This window comes from Echiichthys vipera, assembly GCF_963691815.1.
Source record: "Echiichthys vipera genome assembly, chromosome: 1".
In the NCBI taxonomy this organism is placed as follows: domain Eukaryota; kingdom Metazoa; phylum Chordata; class Actinopteri; order Perciformes; family Trachinidae; genus Echiichthys; species Echiichthys vipera.
The window spans coordinates 39,554,954-39,570,776 of NC_139826.1; the positions used below are offsets into that span (position 1 = coordinate 39,554,954).

The 15,823-nt window shown below is 45.0% G+C and overlaps 1 protein-coding gene across 2 annotated transcripts; it reads right to left on the reverse strand.

Moving 5' to 3' along the window:
- Positions 1 to 1,798: 1,798 nt before the first annotated feature.
- arfgap2 (ADP-ribosylation factor GTPase activating protein 2) lies at positions 1,799 to 15,585 on the reverse strand. 2 transcript variants are annotated; one of them, XM_083911956.1, is made up of 17 exons: positions 15,500 to 15,585; positions 13,354 to 13,472; positions 12,137 to 12,209; positions 11,841 to 11,972; positions 9,903 to 9,983; positions 8,932 to 9,037; positions 8,225 to 8,281; positions 6,798 to 6,842; positions 4,545 to 4,597; positions 4,285 to 4,421; positions 4,062 to 4,193; positions 3,802 to 3,930; positions 3,509 to 3,661; positions 3,179 to 3,305; positions 2,979 to 3,066; positions 2,769 to 2,893; positions 1,799 to 1,938 (listed from the first exon to the last, which is right to left on the reverse strand). In XM_083911956.1, the coding sequence occupies exons 1-17, from the start codon at positions 15,569 to 15,571 to the stop codon at positions 1,918 to 1,920; spliced, it is 1,650 nt and encodes a 549-aa protein (XP_083768082.1). In that variant the 5' UTR covers positions 15,572 to 15,585; the 3' UTR covers positions 1,799 to 1,917. The 2 variants fall into 2 exon arrangements, with proteins under 2 accessions (XP_083768082.1, XP_083768083.1); XM_083911957.1 differs by lacking the exon at positions 6,798 to 6,842.
- Positions 15,586 to 15,823: the final 238 nt, after the last annotated feature.

The window sequence follows — 15,823 nt, forward strand, 5'->3', positions numbered from 1 at the left end:
CGCTGCCAGAGTTCAAAGATGTGGAAAATCAACTCCGCCTGACGTGTCAGAAAACAGATCAGGCAATGGGAGTCCTGCCAGGCGGTGCCGCGCGTTCACAAGTTGGTCCTGCAACTGCATTCAGATTCCATCAGACGAGCAAATAGTGACAGATCGATTAATCGGGTTTATTAACGCTGTGTTGCCGTGCATGTAGATCCAAGACTTCAAACAGCTACAGGAGCTTACAGGGCTCGAAAACACACTTCCCAACGAGTACAACATCAGATTTTTCATTTGGGACGGTGGGAAAGTGTGAAGCCTCTTACGGGAAAACGACGGGTAAATTTTCCAAACTACGCCGCGAGTTTAAACACAGACGATAACGGTGTGAAATGAATGTTTAGGTTCAGCAATTTTGGGTCTAATTTGTCATTTCTATTCAATTAATCTATTTTATCTGATGCACAAACGCCAGTTGAGGTTGTTCAGGATCATCTAGTAAGGATGAACCCTGGGCGCCTCCCTAGGGAGGTGATCCAGGCACGTCCAGCTGGGAGGAGGCCTCGGGGAAGACCCAGGACCAGGTGGAGAGATTAGATCTCCACACTGGCCTGGGAACGCCTCAGGATCCCCCAGTTAGAGCTGGTTAATGTGGCCCGGGAAAGGGAAGTTTGAAACGCATGATATCAGAATTATTATATCGTCTGCTAATGAAAAACCCAACCGTCGACCACACCTGGATAAATGTAGGTTGCTAGCTCGGAGGTTGTTGTTGCGAAGGGACTTTGAGAGTGGTAACCGCATGTCAGGCTTTATCCTATCTGTTAGTACAGCTGAAACTGAACCCATATAAGTGTAAACTGAAGACGTCAAACTTCCAAAATAAACGATTGAACATCAGAGAGAGAGAGACAGACAGAGGAGGGGAGAGGGCGGCGGCGTTTCAGAGTTGAGGTCCACAGCGGCAGACTTCAGATTCAACAGCGAGAAGTGTAAACAAACAAAGACAAAGCATCGAGTCAGAGCTGTCATCGTTTTATGAGCTGGGACTTGACATGTTCCATCCGAGGTCTGTGTCTAAACTGGCGTGTCTGCATACTTTAAAAGACACGTTTACATTACATTTACAACCTCTGTTTGGGTTTAATTTAAACTCTCCAATCTGCTGACACACGGGGTCTCTGCGGCCGCGGACGACTGCGTTTAACTAGTTTTAAAAAGGTCCGGAATAAATAACCGTAGCAGCCAGGACATCACATAATCGATGCTCTACTGTGTCGTAATATATTTATCCTCTCACCCAGACAGAAGTGCAGAATCCCACGCTCACAAACCGTCAGTGCTTTTGTGGAAAATGAAAGAAGAAAACCGTGAACTCTGGTGGATCGAACACTGAAAACGTTGTGGATTCTTGTTCAAATTAACGCTGATAGTTGAAAATATATTCTGCACTTTCTTTTATATATATATATCACAATAAAACAAAAAGACATAAGCATGAAGTGTTTGATAATATTACGAATCAAAAACAACACTTTGATTTATGCCTAAGGAATCAAATATAGTAGAATTAACGCTGACGTCATTTTGAAAACTAAGACCGAAAAACAACAAAAAAAATACAACAAAGCTCTTGGTTTAGAAAAAAAACTACAGCCTTTGACGGTTCCCGTTATGAAAATAAAACTCAAGAGTCTGCTAATGAGAACGAGAGGAGGAAATACCGTCTCACTCTGTAAAATTGTCTCTAGAAGAAGACGGGAGAGAAGGACGATTTAGTTTCCCCATGCAATCCTTTCGGCCTCCGTCTCTCTCTGTCGTCCGTCTTCTCCGCCCAGATGCACGTGTCAGTCAGGAGGCCCGTCGGCTCTTCGGGCATCAGTTAGTCCCCCCTCCCCCACCCCCAACAGGTCGCTGCTGCGCTCTCAGGGACGATCAGTAGGAGCCATAACGATCCTGAGAAAACAAAGAAATTAATAAATAAATTAGAAAAGATTTGTTGTTTCCTACAATGTATAACAACTTAAAGGGACACTGTGTAGCATTTTCAGTTATTATCGCCTAAAATCAACGTCTTTATTCATAAATAAGTCCTCGTTTGTGAACAATTGCCTCTGACTGTCTCCTGAGTGAATCATTTCTTATCTGTATTTATGTTGGAGGGTTCAGCTCTGTGGAGGAGTCCATGTCCTTCAGGTCTATGAAAAACTATGGACGGCCGAGAGGGACATACAGCTCTACGTGGCACCGGTAAAGGCTAAACACGTTTTCGCTCAGGCAGCGTGACTGGAGAAGGAGCTCAGCGAGGCCACAGACCAGGGCCCTCCAGGAGCAGGATTGGGCAGCCCTACCATAGACTGTATAAAAAATGGCTTAGCGTCTCCGTCGAGGTCCGTTCTCTCAACTTGATCCAATCGTCCTCGCCTACGGGAGTCTCCATCTTGTCAGACTTTGACTCCGCCTCATTTCCTCTGACCAAAAAAGGGCATGTATGTGACGTTGTGGGGAGGGGCGTACGTCCATCTGGCTGACGTTTACCTCCGAGGAGAAGTGAGGGCCAGAGGCTAGCTGTCACTCAAGAGGCCACGCCCCTAATTATTCATAAACTTTAACCTCCAATAAAATAAAAACAAGCCTGGTCCAAAGGAAGGAACGCTAACCGGGAGAAACTGACTGACTTGAAGACAACAACTCCCATGATCCCATGGTGCATTTCAACATCACTGAACCTCATCTCTTCTAGCGGCAGAAAACAACATATTTGGGTTTAAATGATGACATCTCACTTGGATTGTATTCATGACCCCGTTGGCCAGGACGGCCATCTTGCCTGCAACGCTCTTCACTCCCTGTTTGAACTGTGCGATGTCTGGGCCGGAGGGGAGCACGCTGTCGAAGCCTGGCGCCCGCCCTGAGAGCACGAGAGGAAGTAGAGAACATTGGATTCTTCTGACACAAAGACGAACAAAGCATAACACCAGCAAACGGAAACGAACCTTTGTGGTCGGCGCCCTCTCCAAACAGGTCAGCGGAACTGATGGAGGTGCTTCCTGACATGGTCTCCAGTCTGGTCTTTGCGTCGTACTGAGAAGAAGAAACAACAACAGTCAACACCTGGGAATGAACCGCACAGGTTTAACAAATATCCAGCACGCAAATCTCTCAGCAGACGTTTGTGCTTTCGACACATCCTCACCTCTGCGCTGCTCTCCCGACCGAAGAACATGTCCGAAGAGATCGCCTTCGCATTCGCAAACTTCTGTCGGGCCTCGCTCGACTCAGACATCGGAGCAGATACCTCGGCTTTTCTTCTGCTGGGAAGTCTGGATCACAAACAAGACGTCACGTCAGAGCTGAAGCTGCTTTTTTATGTTCTGTAAAAAGGTTTTTTTTATATTGGTGCATTTATGAAAACATGGACGCTGATAGATACGGATGTGGGTGTGTGTGTGTGTGATGGGCCAATATGCTCCGATGATATCATCTCTTTTGACACTAAGGACAGAGTGAGAATGTGCGCACATACCTCTCTCCAATTGGCTGAATACTCGAGATGGTGACCTCCTCCTTGGGGTCCTCCTTCTCCAGAGCCCAGGAGGTGGTGAAGGAGGCAGTTCCTCCCTCGGTGTCCCAGCGGGATCCAAAACTGTCTCCCACTGTGAACGGGTTGTCCTTATACCTGAAACGTCACACACGGGGGGTTCATATCAAATCCCTGCTGCTCATTCAGTTTTCTATTGTATCTTCGTTTCTGTGGTCAAGGCACAAACTCGCACTGATTTAAAGGGGAGTAGATAAATAAGTAGGTGTCACGTGTACTTTGGGGGTCCAGAGGTGAAACCCGGCTCATCAAACATGTCCAGTTTGGAGCGAGAGGAGGACTTGGCTCCCACAGGAGTCTCCTGCTCGATCACCTGCATCTCTGACATCACCGAGTGGGACACGGCACTGAAACAGGACACACACACGCACAGATGAATCAAATGCTCTTGTGATGATTATTCTATCTCTCAAGTGTTCCAGCTCCTGATAATATCAGCGGATCGTCTGCAGAGAAAGCTCAGCTGGGTGTTTGTTACCTCCTGTTGCCGAAGCCCATCCCCAGCCGCTCAGCCTGCTCTCTCTTCTTGCCTTCCAGGGTCTGAATCTTCTTTTCCTCCATCTTTCTGTCGATCTCCAGCTCTTTGTACGCCAAACGCATCGAGGCCACGCTGCGTAAGAGCACGGACGGACAAAGTTTTACCTCTGGAAACATTTTTATAGAGACACAAGTGTAACTAAGAGATGACATCAGATCCTTACATGGACTCCTCGGCTTGTTTCTTCGCCTCAGCGGCCTGCTCCTCCCTCATCTTCTCAGCCACCTGCGCCTGCTTCTCCACCTCACAGAAACTCTTACTGCTCACCTTCTGGGCGCCGAGACCTTTCTTTGCACCGAGCTGCAGCGGTAGGAGATGTGGAGCACAGATTAGTTCCAGGTTGGACTCAAAGTTGCATGTTAAAGGCTTAAGTGCATTCAGGAAAAACACAAGGTTTGTGGTTTGGGTGAAAATAGGACTCACCCCTTTCTTGGCAGCCATGGGCTTCTTCTTTCCAATGATGGAAGGTTTCAAATCTGTAACACAAGCGGCAATCCGTCAGAAACTGCAGGGTAGTTGTGTTTTCATTTAACCGAGTAGGAAATAATGGAATATGACTTTAACACCGCCTGAAATCAAAGCAAGAAAATCACAGCAGTTGAGAAAAACAAGCTAACGTGGCTGCAGAGGAACCACGCTGAGGGGAAACATGGCTTTGGTTGACTTGCTGCAAGTTACGCTCAGTGAAGCACGTGTAAGCCAGCGTGGGGTTACTCTTGTTTCTCTTAACAATCAGACCGAACAGGTTTGAGACTCCCCGAGCGACTCCATGACTAAAAATCCTCGTTTCATTGATTTAATGTAAATATACAGCACACTGTTTCCACACGGATGATTATTACGGTCGCACAACAGGCTGTGAACTCCACATCCATGGACACATGCTGTGAGGAAGAGGTGGAGGGGAGGATTAGAAAGTGGAGAAAGAGAGAAATAAAAGAAAACCACAGAAAGAGTCCAAAGTTTGGGAAAAACTCTGTACAGTGTTTCCAGTGTAGAACACAACTAGCGTAGCACGATTACACAACGGCAACGCTTCGGCATCTGAGCAGAAAGAACACGTGAACGTTAACCACATTACAAGGTGACGGCACTTAGAAGACTTTGAACTGGCTCCGCCCCCCTGCAGTCGTCAGAACATGCAGATGATGCAAGTCCGCGGAGCTCCGCCCACCAAACGCCCAACGCAGCGGACGGTAAATGGCAGTTCCATACTGACTGAATGTGACACTTCAGTGCACTAAATAGGTTTTTTCATAATATTGTTTTATCGAGCAATACAATGTTTAAAGTCACAGTTCATTTTAAGACCCCCGTCTTATTTTCACTGTTAACTGATCCCCTCAAAGCAGTTTCAGTCCAAAGCAACTGGACTTGGTTATTTGTCAGGAAGACGTTTCACCTCTCATCCAAGAGGCTTCATCAGTTCATGTACACATCTGACCAGGCTGGGACTGGACCAGGACCAGGACCAGGACCAGGCTGGGACTGGACCAGGACCAGGACCAGGACCAGGCTGGGACTGGACCAGGACCAGGATCAGGACCAGGCTGGGACTGGACAAATAACCAAGTCCAGTTGCTTTTGACTGAAATTGCTTTGAGGGTAACGACGACCTGGACACATGAGAATATTAACTGATGAAATAATCCGTAGAATAATTGATTTAGGCCTCGTCCACATGAACACGGGGATTTTTGAAACCAAACTTTAAGACCCCCGCTTAAAAAAACATTCCCGTCTTTGTCAGCTGGTCACGTCTGGAGCGCTCCACACGTCTCTACAGATACAACGGACTGTTCACCGTCGCACAGTGTTACGTCAAACACTGGTTTTCCCTGTCCACACGTGACTGCTGACACCACACTTTAACAAAAAGTTCACCCTGGACTCCGCTCACAAAAAAATTTGGGTTTCAGGAGAAACAGCTGCTTTTAACGGTGGATGAAAGGACGAACCGTGAAACAGAGAAACACACACTTTCAAAAATACCTGTGTTCGTGTGGACGGCCCCTGAGTGGTTCATTTTAAGAACCCCTTTTATTTCCTCTTTTGCATTTTACTTTCCACTTTAATTGATTTATTTTGCAATGAGACATTTCCTGATTGCAGTGTGGAAACTTTTGTCTGCTTGATGATATCATAAAGAAACTAAAGTAAGCTCATCACAGCATTTCAAACTCTGCTGGAGTCACAAAATCAGCGGCAAGACGGGAAACTGTGAAGCTGCCAAAGCGCCGATGTTAGTCAGGGGGGTTTTCACTGTAATCAGAAAATAACTCAAATTACAGAACCTTCAGGAAACAGTCATTCAGAGGCACCTGCTATTGTGCGCACTACTATAATTAGAGCCCTGTGAACACATTTGTCAGCGGGCCGCTGCCTCCCCACTTCTGACGTCGCAATGTCAACACGTTAAAGTGCTCGCAGCAAAATGCTCAACCACACACTGATTAGCTGCAGGTATTTAAGACACCTTCACAATGACTGCTCTCTCTTTACACAATGGTTGCCTTTTTCTGAAGGAGTACAAGCTCCACAGCTACCCCAGGGTGCCCTCACAGAGATATTTCCATTGCGTGATCAGCAGGCAGCGGAGAATGAGAGGCGGCTTAAGGTGTCAGTCAAGTGAAGTGACACAACCATGCGTCTGAGGCGCACAAAGCAGCGAGTCACCTTGAGGCGTCCATCCTTCCAGTGATGACAAACGCATGGAGTCCTCTATACGACAGGACAACCCATGATCCAAAACACAGAAGAAGCCGATTTAACGTTAGAATAACGCTCTTTAAAGACACTACAGCTGGAGTCGTGTCACGGATGCTGTTCAGGATTAGTCATTTAAAAAAAATCAGTGGACAGAAAAGTCATTAGCGAATATTTTGATCAGAGTTGTGTCTCTGAGACGAGCTAAAATGCTGGTACACAAGTCTCAGCACTGATCTGACATCACATCATTTAGACAGATCCTGTTTTTTTACTTTAAAGTACTTTATTTACGTTCTTTTTCAGGTATGACCGTTGGAGCTAGTTATTTATTGTTAGTATTTAGTGTGTGTTTAGCAGTTATTTTTGATTATTCTAGATCATGGGTGTCAAAGTGATCCAGTAAAGAGTCGCTGTGGCTGCAGGTTTTCATTCCAACCAATCAAAAACACACCTGATCCAACAAATCAACTGTGTGAAGACAGTTCAGGTGATGGAGGAAGTCGAGTCAGGTGTGTTCTTGATTGGTTGGAATGAAAACCTGCAGCCACAGCGACCCTTTACTGGATCACTTTGACACCCCTGGTCTAGATCAATGTATTTGATTTCTATGAGTATTCTAGTTAATTATTTGTGTTTTGGAACTGGAAGTTATATAGGTAGGGTGTCGGTGAGGGACCAGCATGCACCTGGGTGGGCAAAAGTTTTTTTTACCGAAGTGGGAGAGGCACAGGAATCATCTTCTTTCTTTGTTTGCTCGATTTCTGGTTAAATAAACATGTTTTCTTTGTTGAAACTGGACTTAAACGTACACCACAACCCATGGTGCAACAGTGGCCCTTTGATTTGAAGTTTGATTTGAATCTTTTGTTTTGACAAAAGGCTGCAACAATGACTGTACATAATACAAATACGTTCTAGTATCAGAACAGAGAAGGAAGAAAATGGTACGGGAACATTTCTAATTTTGATAATTGATTAATCAGCTTCTGTGATTTGTCTTTTTGTCCTTTGTGCTGATTTCAATGTCACCTTTTCATTTCCTTTCTACAGTAGTTTAAAGTAAGTCGATCGTGATGAATTTCCACAATCGGAAGAATCCTGAATATCACAAATAGTTTCTTTCTTTTGTGTGAGCGCGTCATACGACCAACCCCAGCCCCGACCTCAGCCCCTCAGCCCCTTTAGCCTGTTTGTTCACGTGTGTTCACGTCAGTACAGACATAAATTAGAGATCCAGAGACAGAGAGACAGATGAGCTGTCGAACCGGCCTGAGGCGGGCCTGCCCCCTCTGAACGAGCATGTGCCAGACATGAGATGGAAAAGTGCAGACGACAGTGATGAAGTGATGAGAGCAGGTGACTTCAGTCAGAGGTTCAGACTTTAATAAACTCACCCATGGAGGCCTTGGGGGACGTGCTCAGACCGTCGATGCTGGGTCCCTCCTCCGGCTCTGCAAAGAACCAGACGTCAGACATCGAGCAACAGCGACAAATCTAAACTGAGAGCGATTTCCAGCTGACGCTTCTGCTTTAATCACACCTCCCGATGATGTTCCTGGTGCCATTAATTATCTTAATCTTTCTGATGCCAGCCTGCTGCCTCAGCTCACGGCACTTTATATCCATTTATTGACCTTGAATCAGTCCTCACCATCGAGCACCTGCTGCTGTTTTTAATGCGTCTTCTATTGTGTTTTAATGTAAATTGGTCTTTATGTGTCCTGTCTGGATGTGAGAGGATGCTTTTAATGCGTCTTCTATTGTGTTTTAATGTAAATTGGTCTTTGTGTGTCCTGTCTGGATGTGAGAGGATGCTTTTAATGCATTTCTTGAACAACAGAGGCTCAGATATAAGACCTTTAGCCCCTGGCATGAGTCAAGCTCCAAAACAGTGGATCCTACGTTTCCCATAATGCACAGTAAACCCGTTTAAAACTGTATCAGGATGCAGCATGTTTTCCTGGTAATTCATAAATGAATTGTCTAGATTTTATATGGTTTTGATGATAAACATCTTCCTTCTTTAGGGCGATATGGAACAATGACGTTATCTCAATATATCACAATATCTGTGTAACTTTGTAATATTTGTGTAACTAACGGTGGTCGCCGGGGCCTTTGGTCGTGGTGTCCGTCAGCCGAGGGGTGACGGCGGCTCCGTTGAGCTCCGGCTCGGAGCGCGGCGCCACGCTCCACTCGTCAACAGGCTGAAAACAGAGACGACAAATACAAGAAAAGATAGAAAGGTTTCAATTAAGCACATTGAACTAATCACAGTCTATTACAGCTCATCACAAATATATTAGTTACAACTTTTACTACATCACAGTAATGTCAACACTGTTATAAATACACTACATCATATTCCTCTACGATGTGTTCTTTCAAACATTTTACTCAAAACATTTATATATATACATCTCATACCACCCGCTCCAGCAGCCTGGTCATGTTCAATGTTCCTCCAACCAACACTGTGTTTGGTGAAAGTGCGTTTAAATATTTAGCTCCTTTATCTTTGAATGAACTCCAGATCGTTTCATAAACACGGAGCGTTTCAAAAGCAGGATTCAGGACTTTTTAAACACAATTTGCAGGTTTTCTGTTTCTGAGCACTGATTTTTATTTTTAATGCTGTGTTATTTTGTTGATTTGTCATGTTTTAGTTGTGTGTCATGTTTTAGTTGTGTGTTGTTTTGGTTTTAAATGTGAAACTTGTGTGTTTATGCTGCTGTCTTGGTCAGGACTCCCTGGGAAAAGAGATTTTAATTTGATTTTTGTGGCCTGAACTTCAAACTATCTTAGTTGTATTTATGCTGTTGTTTATAGTTATTGATATCAATTAATTTCCAGTGAAGCTTCAGATGAACTGTTTCATTATCAAATTAAAGAGATCTTTCTAAATAACATTTATTGTATTATGTATATAATAGTAGTTAAATACAAAATATGCCAAACATCTGCCTCAAATAATCCACTATTACTAAAATAAGAAAAATATTCAAATTTCCATGTTTTAATCACACTTGTAACGCTGTATTGCAGGTGTCAGACTATCCTGCAGAAACACACCTGTGTCAGTTCAGCAAAGAAGTCCGTCTCCTTCTTCTCTGGAGCTGCGGGAGTCGCTCCCACAGAAGAGTCGAACCAGAGCTGCAGCAAAGAGGAGAAAATCAGAAAACGGCCTTAACACACAGGTTTGACGGACACTTATTTGTTGGCACGTTGCCTGGAATGTGATCATCATACAGTGTGATCAGTACACGCCTCGTGGACTCTGCACTGGATGTGCTAAGACACTGATAATCACTGATAATCACTCTTATCTAATTATGTCAAAGATCTGCAGGACACCAGCTCAGGTCTGTTCTGGTCTGTTTGTGCCTGTGAGCTACAAAAACTACTGATTCAGCCACTGGACCACACGTGTCAGTATCATCACACATGACAGGAGATCCTGGATCAGAAACTCTGCTGCTCAGTTATGACAGGCGTCTGTGTGTGTGTTGACAGACACGGAGGAAGAGAGGGGGAGGCACCTCAGTATGCACACAGACTGTACTGAATGTTCCCGTCAGTACTTAAAGTGCATTAACCGTGAGATTAATGTTGTTTATAAGTAGAACATGTGTTTACTCCTGCCAGTTAAAAAACAGCTAAATTAAAATCAATTATTGCAGAAATCACTGAAGGATGGAATAAACAAAAAGAGGACAACTGGACTATAACATAACACAGCCAGGGAGTGTACCGCCGACAGCATCCCTATAGAAACATCGCCTACAACGAATTTATCCTGATTAAAGCTACAACAACCAATGACAGGCGGCCGGTGAGCGTCTGCCGCTCTAGTTTTTGCGGTGCGTCCCACACTGTTAGCACGAGTCGGCGGCTTTTCAGTAAATTCAGAATGTTGAAGGTCATGGAAGCTGGGTCAGGACCCAAAGAACCAGGTCGCGGGTACAAGTGTCCGAAATGTGTTTCCTCAGGAGGGGGGCTGGAGTCTCCCTTAGAGAGAGGGGGAGAAGTTCAGCATCCGTGAGGAACTCGGAGTAGAGCCGCTGCTCCTTTGTGTTGAAAGGAGCCAGTTGAGGTGGTTCAGGATCATCTGGTAAGGATGAACCCTGGGCGCCTCCCTAGGGAGGTGTTCCAGGCACGTCCAGCTGGGAGGAGGCCTCGGGGAAGACCCAGGACCAGGTGGAGAGATTAGATCTCCACACTGGCCTGGGAACGCCTCAGGATCCCCCAGTTAGAGCTGGTTAATGTGGCCCGGGAAAGGGAAGTTTGGGGTCCCCTGCTGGAGCTGCTGCCCCTGAGACCTGATCCAGGATAAGAGGCTGAAGATGAGATGAGATGAGTTCAGCTTCAGCGAATAAAAAACGGATGTGAGGAACGTAAACAAGCGGCTCAACTCGAGAGGCTCTGATATCGAAAACAAACGTATCACATCAGGTACATTATCTTTTTATCTACCGAGTACAAAGCCAAACAAAAATAATTAAACTCCATGGTCTGAAAACACGCGGATGATCAGCCGTGTGGCCCGTGCAGCTCTTCTAGACTTGATCTATCGGACGGAATGAATTAAATTATGATATAAACACGAGTCGTTTTGCAGCGGGTTGTGACGCTCTGGAAAGTTTAAGTCCTTTTGAACCCAAAAGGCCTTGTGACGGACACGGACGTTGTAATTTCACCATTTGGCCACTAGGTCAACTTGGCCCCACATCCAGGTGCACTTCCCTGTGGCCTGATTAATGTGCTAAGTGGCTAACTAGCATCTTGGATCTGTCCTGTCCTTCTTCTGGTTTCCCCTTTTTAAATGACGGACACAGCCTCCAGCCGCCTGCAGGTGCGGCGTCCTCTAATGCGGATGCAGAATGGACGTGCCAGTTGGCCGTCGGGAGATGATGCAACAATTCGTCTTCGTCGCCACTAGTCCTTTGATGTCGGGTCGATCTGGGCATTAAGTCTCATTCCCCAACCTGTTTCCACGTGACTGATACTCACATCTGTGCCATATTTGGACAGCGCGGCGTTTGCTTGCTGCCGAATCTTCTCCCTGTACAGCTGGGCCGCACGACTGTTATACTTGGCGTTGGTGTCGTTCGTGGAGCAGCCGTGCTGGCGGAAGAATGCAGTCTACACACAAAAGGAGAGAGGGAGTTCCTGCATTGTTATCAATAAACCACAGACATCTTCCCACACAATGCTGGGTAATTGCCGTTCCGGGAACATGGGTGAGACTGCTTATCATCAGAGATCTTGTTTTTGGGTGAACTTGGGGAACAACCTGTCTCACTTACCGCGTTGGTGTTACCTCCGACTTGCATACATCGAAGCTGAAACCAGTTCCAGTTGGAGTCTAACTCCGTGGACCTGAGGGAAGAAGGGAAGAGAATGGAAAAGTGAGCACACACTGTACAACACATGTACACCAGATCATGGCACTACAGGTCAATAAGTGTCTGTTATTTCAATCTGTGGTCGAAAGATCAGGAATCACATCGTGTTCTCTCCGTTTGCTCGACGCGATTATCAAACACGACATGCGGTAGAAAGGAGGTTTGTGCTGAAAAAAGTAAAACGAGACCGAAAACAGTCGCATGGAGTTCACGACTTACTGATTATTGTTCAAGAGAATAGGAAAAATCCCTTAAAATGATTATTACTATTATTTAAAAGAAGTATCCCCAAAGGTTTCAGGAATAATTGAATGGAAAAATTGGTGTATAAATACATAATTTAAGGATTTATGTCTATTTATAAAAAAGAGGGAAAATCAAGTTTGAATTCTTCTTTATTATTAATTGTGATGGATTTATTATTTATTTTGTCAATTCAATCCAATTATTTTTTATTTATTGTGCCAAATCATAACAAAAGTGATCTCAGGACACTTTACAGAGTAGGTAAAGACCACACTCTATGACTTATTTATGATTTACAGAGACCCAACAATTCCCCCGTAGAGTACGGTGGCGTTGAAAACCTTCACTATAACAGACAGGAACGTCAGACACACCCAGCTCTGTGGAGGACGCACATCTGTCTGCACCGGAGAGAGGAAGAGAAGGAGAGAGAGAGAGAAAAGACGGACATCTGTCTGCACCGAATGATTTTGTGACCGTTATGTTTGTGTTCAATATCCCCAAAGCAATTTCAGTCAAAAGCAACCAGACTTACTTATGATTATTTCAGTCCAGTTGCTTTTGACTGAAGTTGCTTTGGGGATAACGACGACCTGGACACATGAGAACATTCACAGGCTTTCTCTTCCATACTTTTTTGCTTATCAATGAGAGGAGCCGTTAATGTTTATTTTAAGTGTGTATGACTGTATGTGCGTGCACCCCTGGGAGAATAATCCATGTTTATGCTGGTGCCAATGGGGATCCAAATATAAACCAACAAAAAGACAAAACTATTCGCTACAAAGCACACGGTAGTTAATGTGGCACTGGTGCTTCCTGTTAAGTATCCGAGGCTGAGTGTGGACAGCTGTGATCGATGTCACACTGACCTGATGAAGCTGAGATGCACTCCCAGGGAGCGGTGGATGCCGGAGCAGTCGATGCACAAGAACACGCCGTAGGAAATACTGGCCCAGCTGGGGTTCTTGGCTGAGCAGTCAAAACATACCTGTACGGAAAGAGTATAAACGTGAATTTCATGAATTATTGTTACTGACATCTGAACGACACTGCGGTGAGCTGCTTTTCCCGCTCCATGACAGTGATGTCGTGACTTCACAGTGGGTTTGTACACATGTGGTGATGCTTCAGTACACTGGGGTTCCAGTAAAGGAGGGCTGAAGATGGGACTCTCGCATCCTTCTGTATCTGATCCCAACTTGCTTTCAGAAGGTAATGGCAAGAAACTATCCTTCGCATTATAGGTGATAATCAGAAGGCTGTTGTTTCCACCTATAGGAGGAGTTTATATACAGGTGTGTGTAGTTTAAAATCACAAACTTGGATAATGGTGAACACAAAACAACACCTTTTTGTGTGTTCTGTGGAAATAAACTGCAGCCAGAATTACAACATGAATGAAATGGATCTATAGAGCAAGTTGAATGTGTTTGACTCAGTGTTTCCTAAATATAATCCCAGCTTTTCTTGCAATTCACAGGTTCAAAGGTATGTTTTTAATGTGGTTACCTGTGTATAAATATACAGTGTATAAATATACAGTATATACACCTGTGTATAAACTACTGTTATCGGAGAAACTCAGGAGGATTTTCAACAAACACTACATCCCTGTGTATTTCAAACCCGGTAACACACTCAGACAGAGACTAGTACATCCGAAGGACAGAACACCACACCACCACAAAAGCAACCTGGTTTATGCTGTCCAATGCAACGAGGAATGCAAAGATCTTTACATTGGAGAAACAAAACAACCACTGCATAAACGCATGGCCCAACACAGGAGAGCCAACTCCTCAGGCCTGGACTCGGCTGTCCACTTACACCTCAAGGAGAAAGCCCACTCCTTTGATGACAGCAATGTCCAAATCTTGGACAGAGAGGACAGATGGTTTGAAAGAGGAGTAAAAGAAGCCATCTATGTAAAAGTGGAGAAACCATCGCTAAACAGAGGAGGGGGTCTGAGACACCACTTATCTCCAATTTACAATGCCGCCCTTTCATCCCTTCCCAGGAGATTCAACAATCTAACCTCAAAGGACAACTGTTCACACATGGCCCGGGTGACCCCAACGACTGTCGTTCAGACTCAATAGAGCACTAACGACGTCGAAACCAACTGCCCACCACCGACTGTCACTCTAACGACGGGCGTGGGCACTTGGAGCACAAAGGGTTTCAGTGACATCATCGGCCTTGTGAGAGGTTAAATACCTGGATCTCCACACCAGTTAGTTGGACCAGTCCCAGCCTGGTCAGATGCGTACATGAACTGATGAAGCCTCTTGGATGAGAGGTGAAACGTCTTCCTAGACAAACAACCAGTCCAGTTGTTTTTTGACTGAAATTGCTTTGAGGATAACGACGACCTGGACGAATGAGAACATTCACAGGCTTACTGTTATAGGTGGAAACAACAGTCCTCTGATCCAGAACATCACCTATAATGCTTGGGGGTGCATTTCACTGCAGGGGGGCTGAATACGGCACCACACCGGTACCGGAATGGATCGGAAAGAACTTGCTGGTGCATCTCTAACTAAAATTCAAGCATTTAAGGAATTTAAGCACCTGAACGAACCCGCGGCTCAGACATTACCACGTACCCGTTAGTCAGTTACTGTACAGACGCTGTTAGCATTGATTAGCTATGGTTGTCAAACTTCAAATGTAACGTTCATATCTGTACTGGATGATGTTCCTTATGTTGGAAACATCTCGACATTAGTCCGGTAAATAGCTCACTTTCCTCTTTATTTCACAAACACAGTGGAGCTAAGTCCGTTAGCTTCCTCGGCATACACTAGCCGTATACGTGGCCTTTATGTTTGACTCTTTCACCGGCTGGAGCAGCCGTTAGCTAGCCGTTAGCTCCCCGTTAGCTGGACACAGTTAGCCTGCGGGCAGCTAACCGCCTCTGACCGGAAAAAGCCGGTAACCGACAAACGGCCAACACACGCCGCACACACACACAGGTGATACACGCACAACGACGGCGCCTCCATCGGTTACCTTGTTCGTGGGGACAGATCTTAATCTTTTGAAAATGGTAAGGATCTCAGTCTTATTTGGTTCCGTAGCCATCTTGCCACTGTGACAATTTCCATACGCTGACGTCACTACGGATCCCCGCTGGTTAGAATCTGACAAACGCGAAAGTATTTTTTTTTGTTTTTTAACTTTAACTTTAACTTTATTTACACAGATAGACTTACAACAAAGATTACTGTTCAATCTTTACAACAATATATCAATAGTAACAATAACAATATCGCATATTTATATAAAATATATAAAATACACTCATACAATAAAATTAGGTGCCTGGTTTTCAAA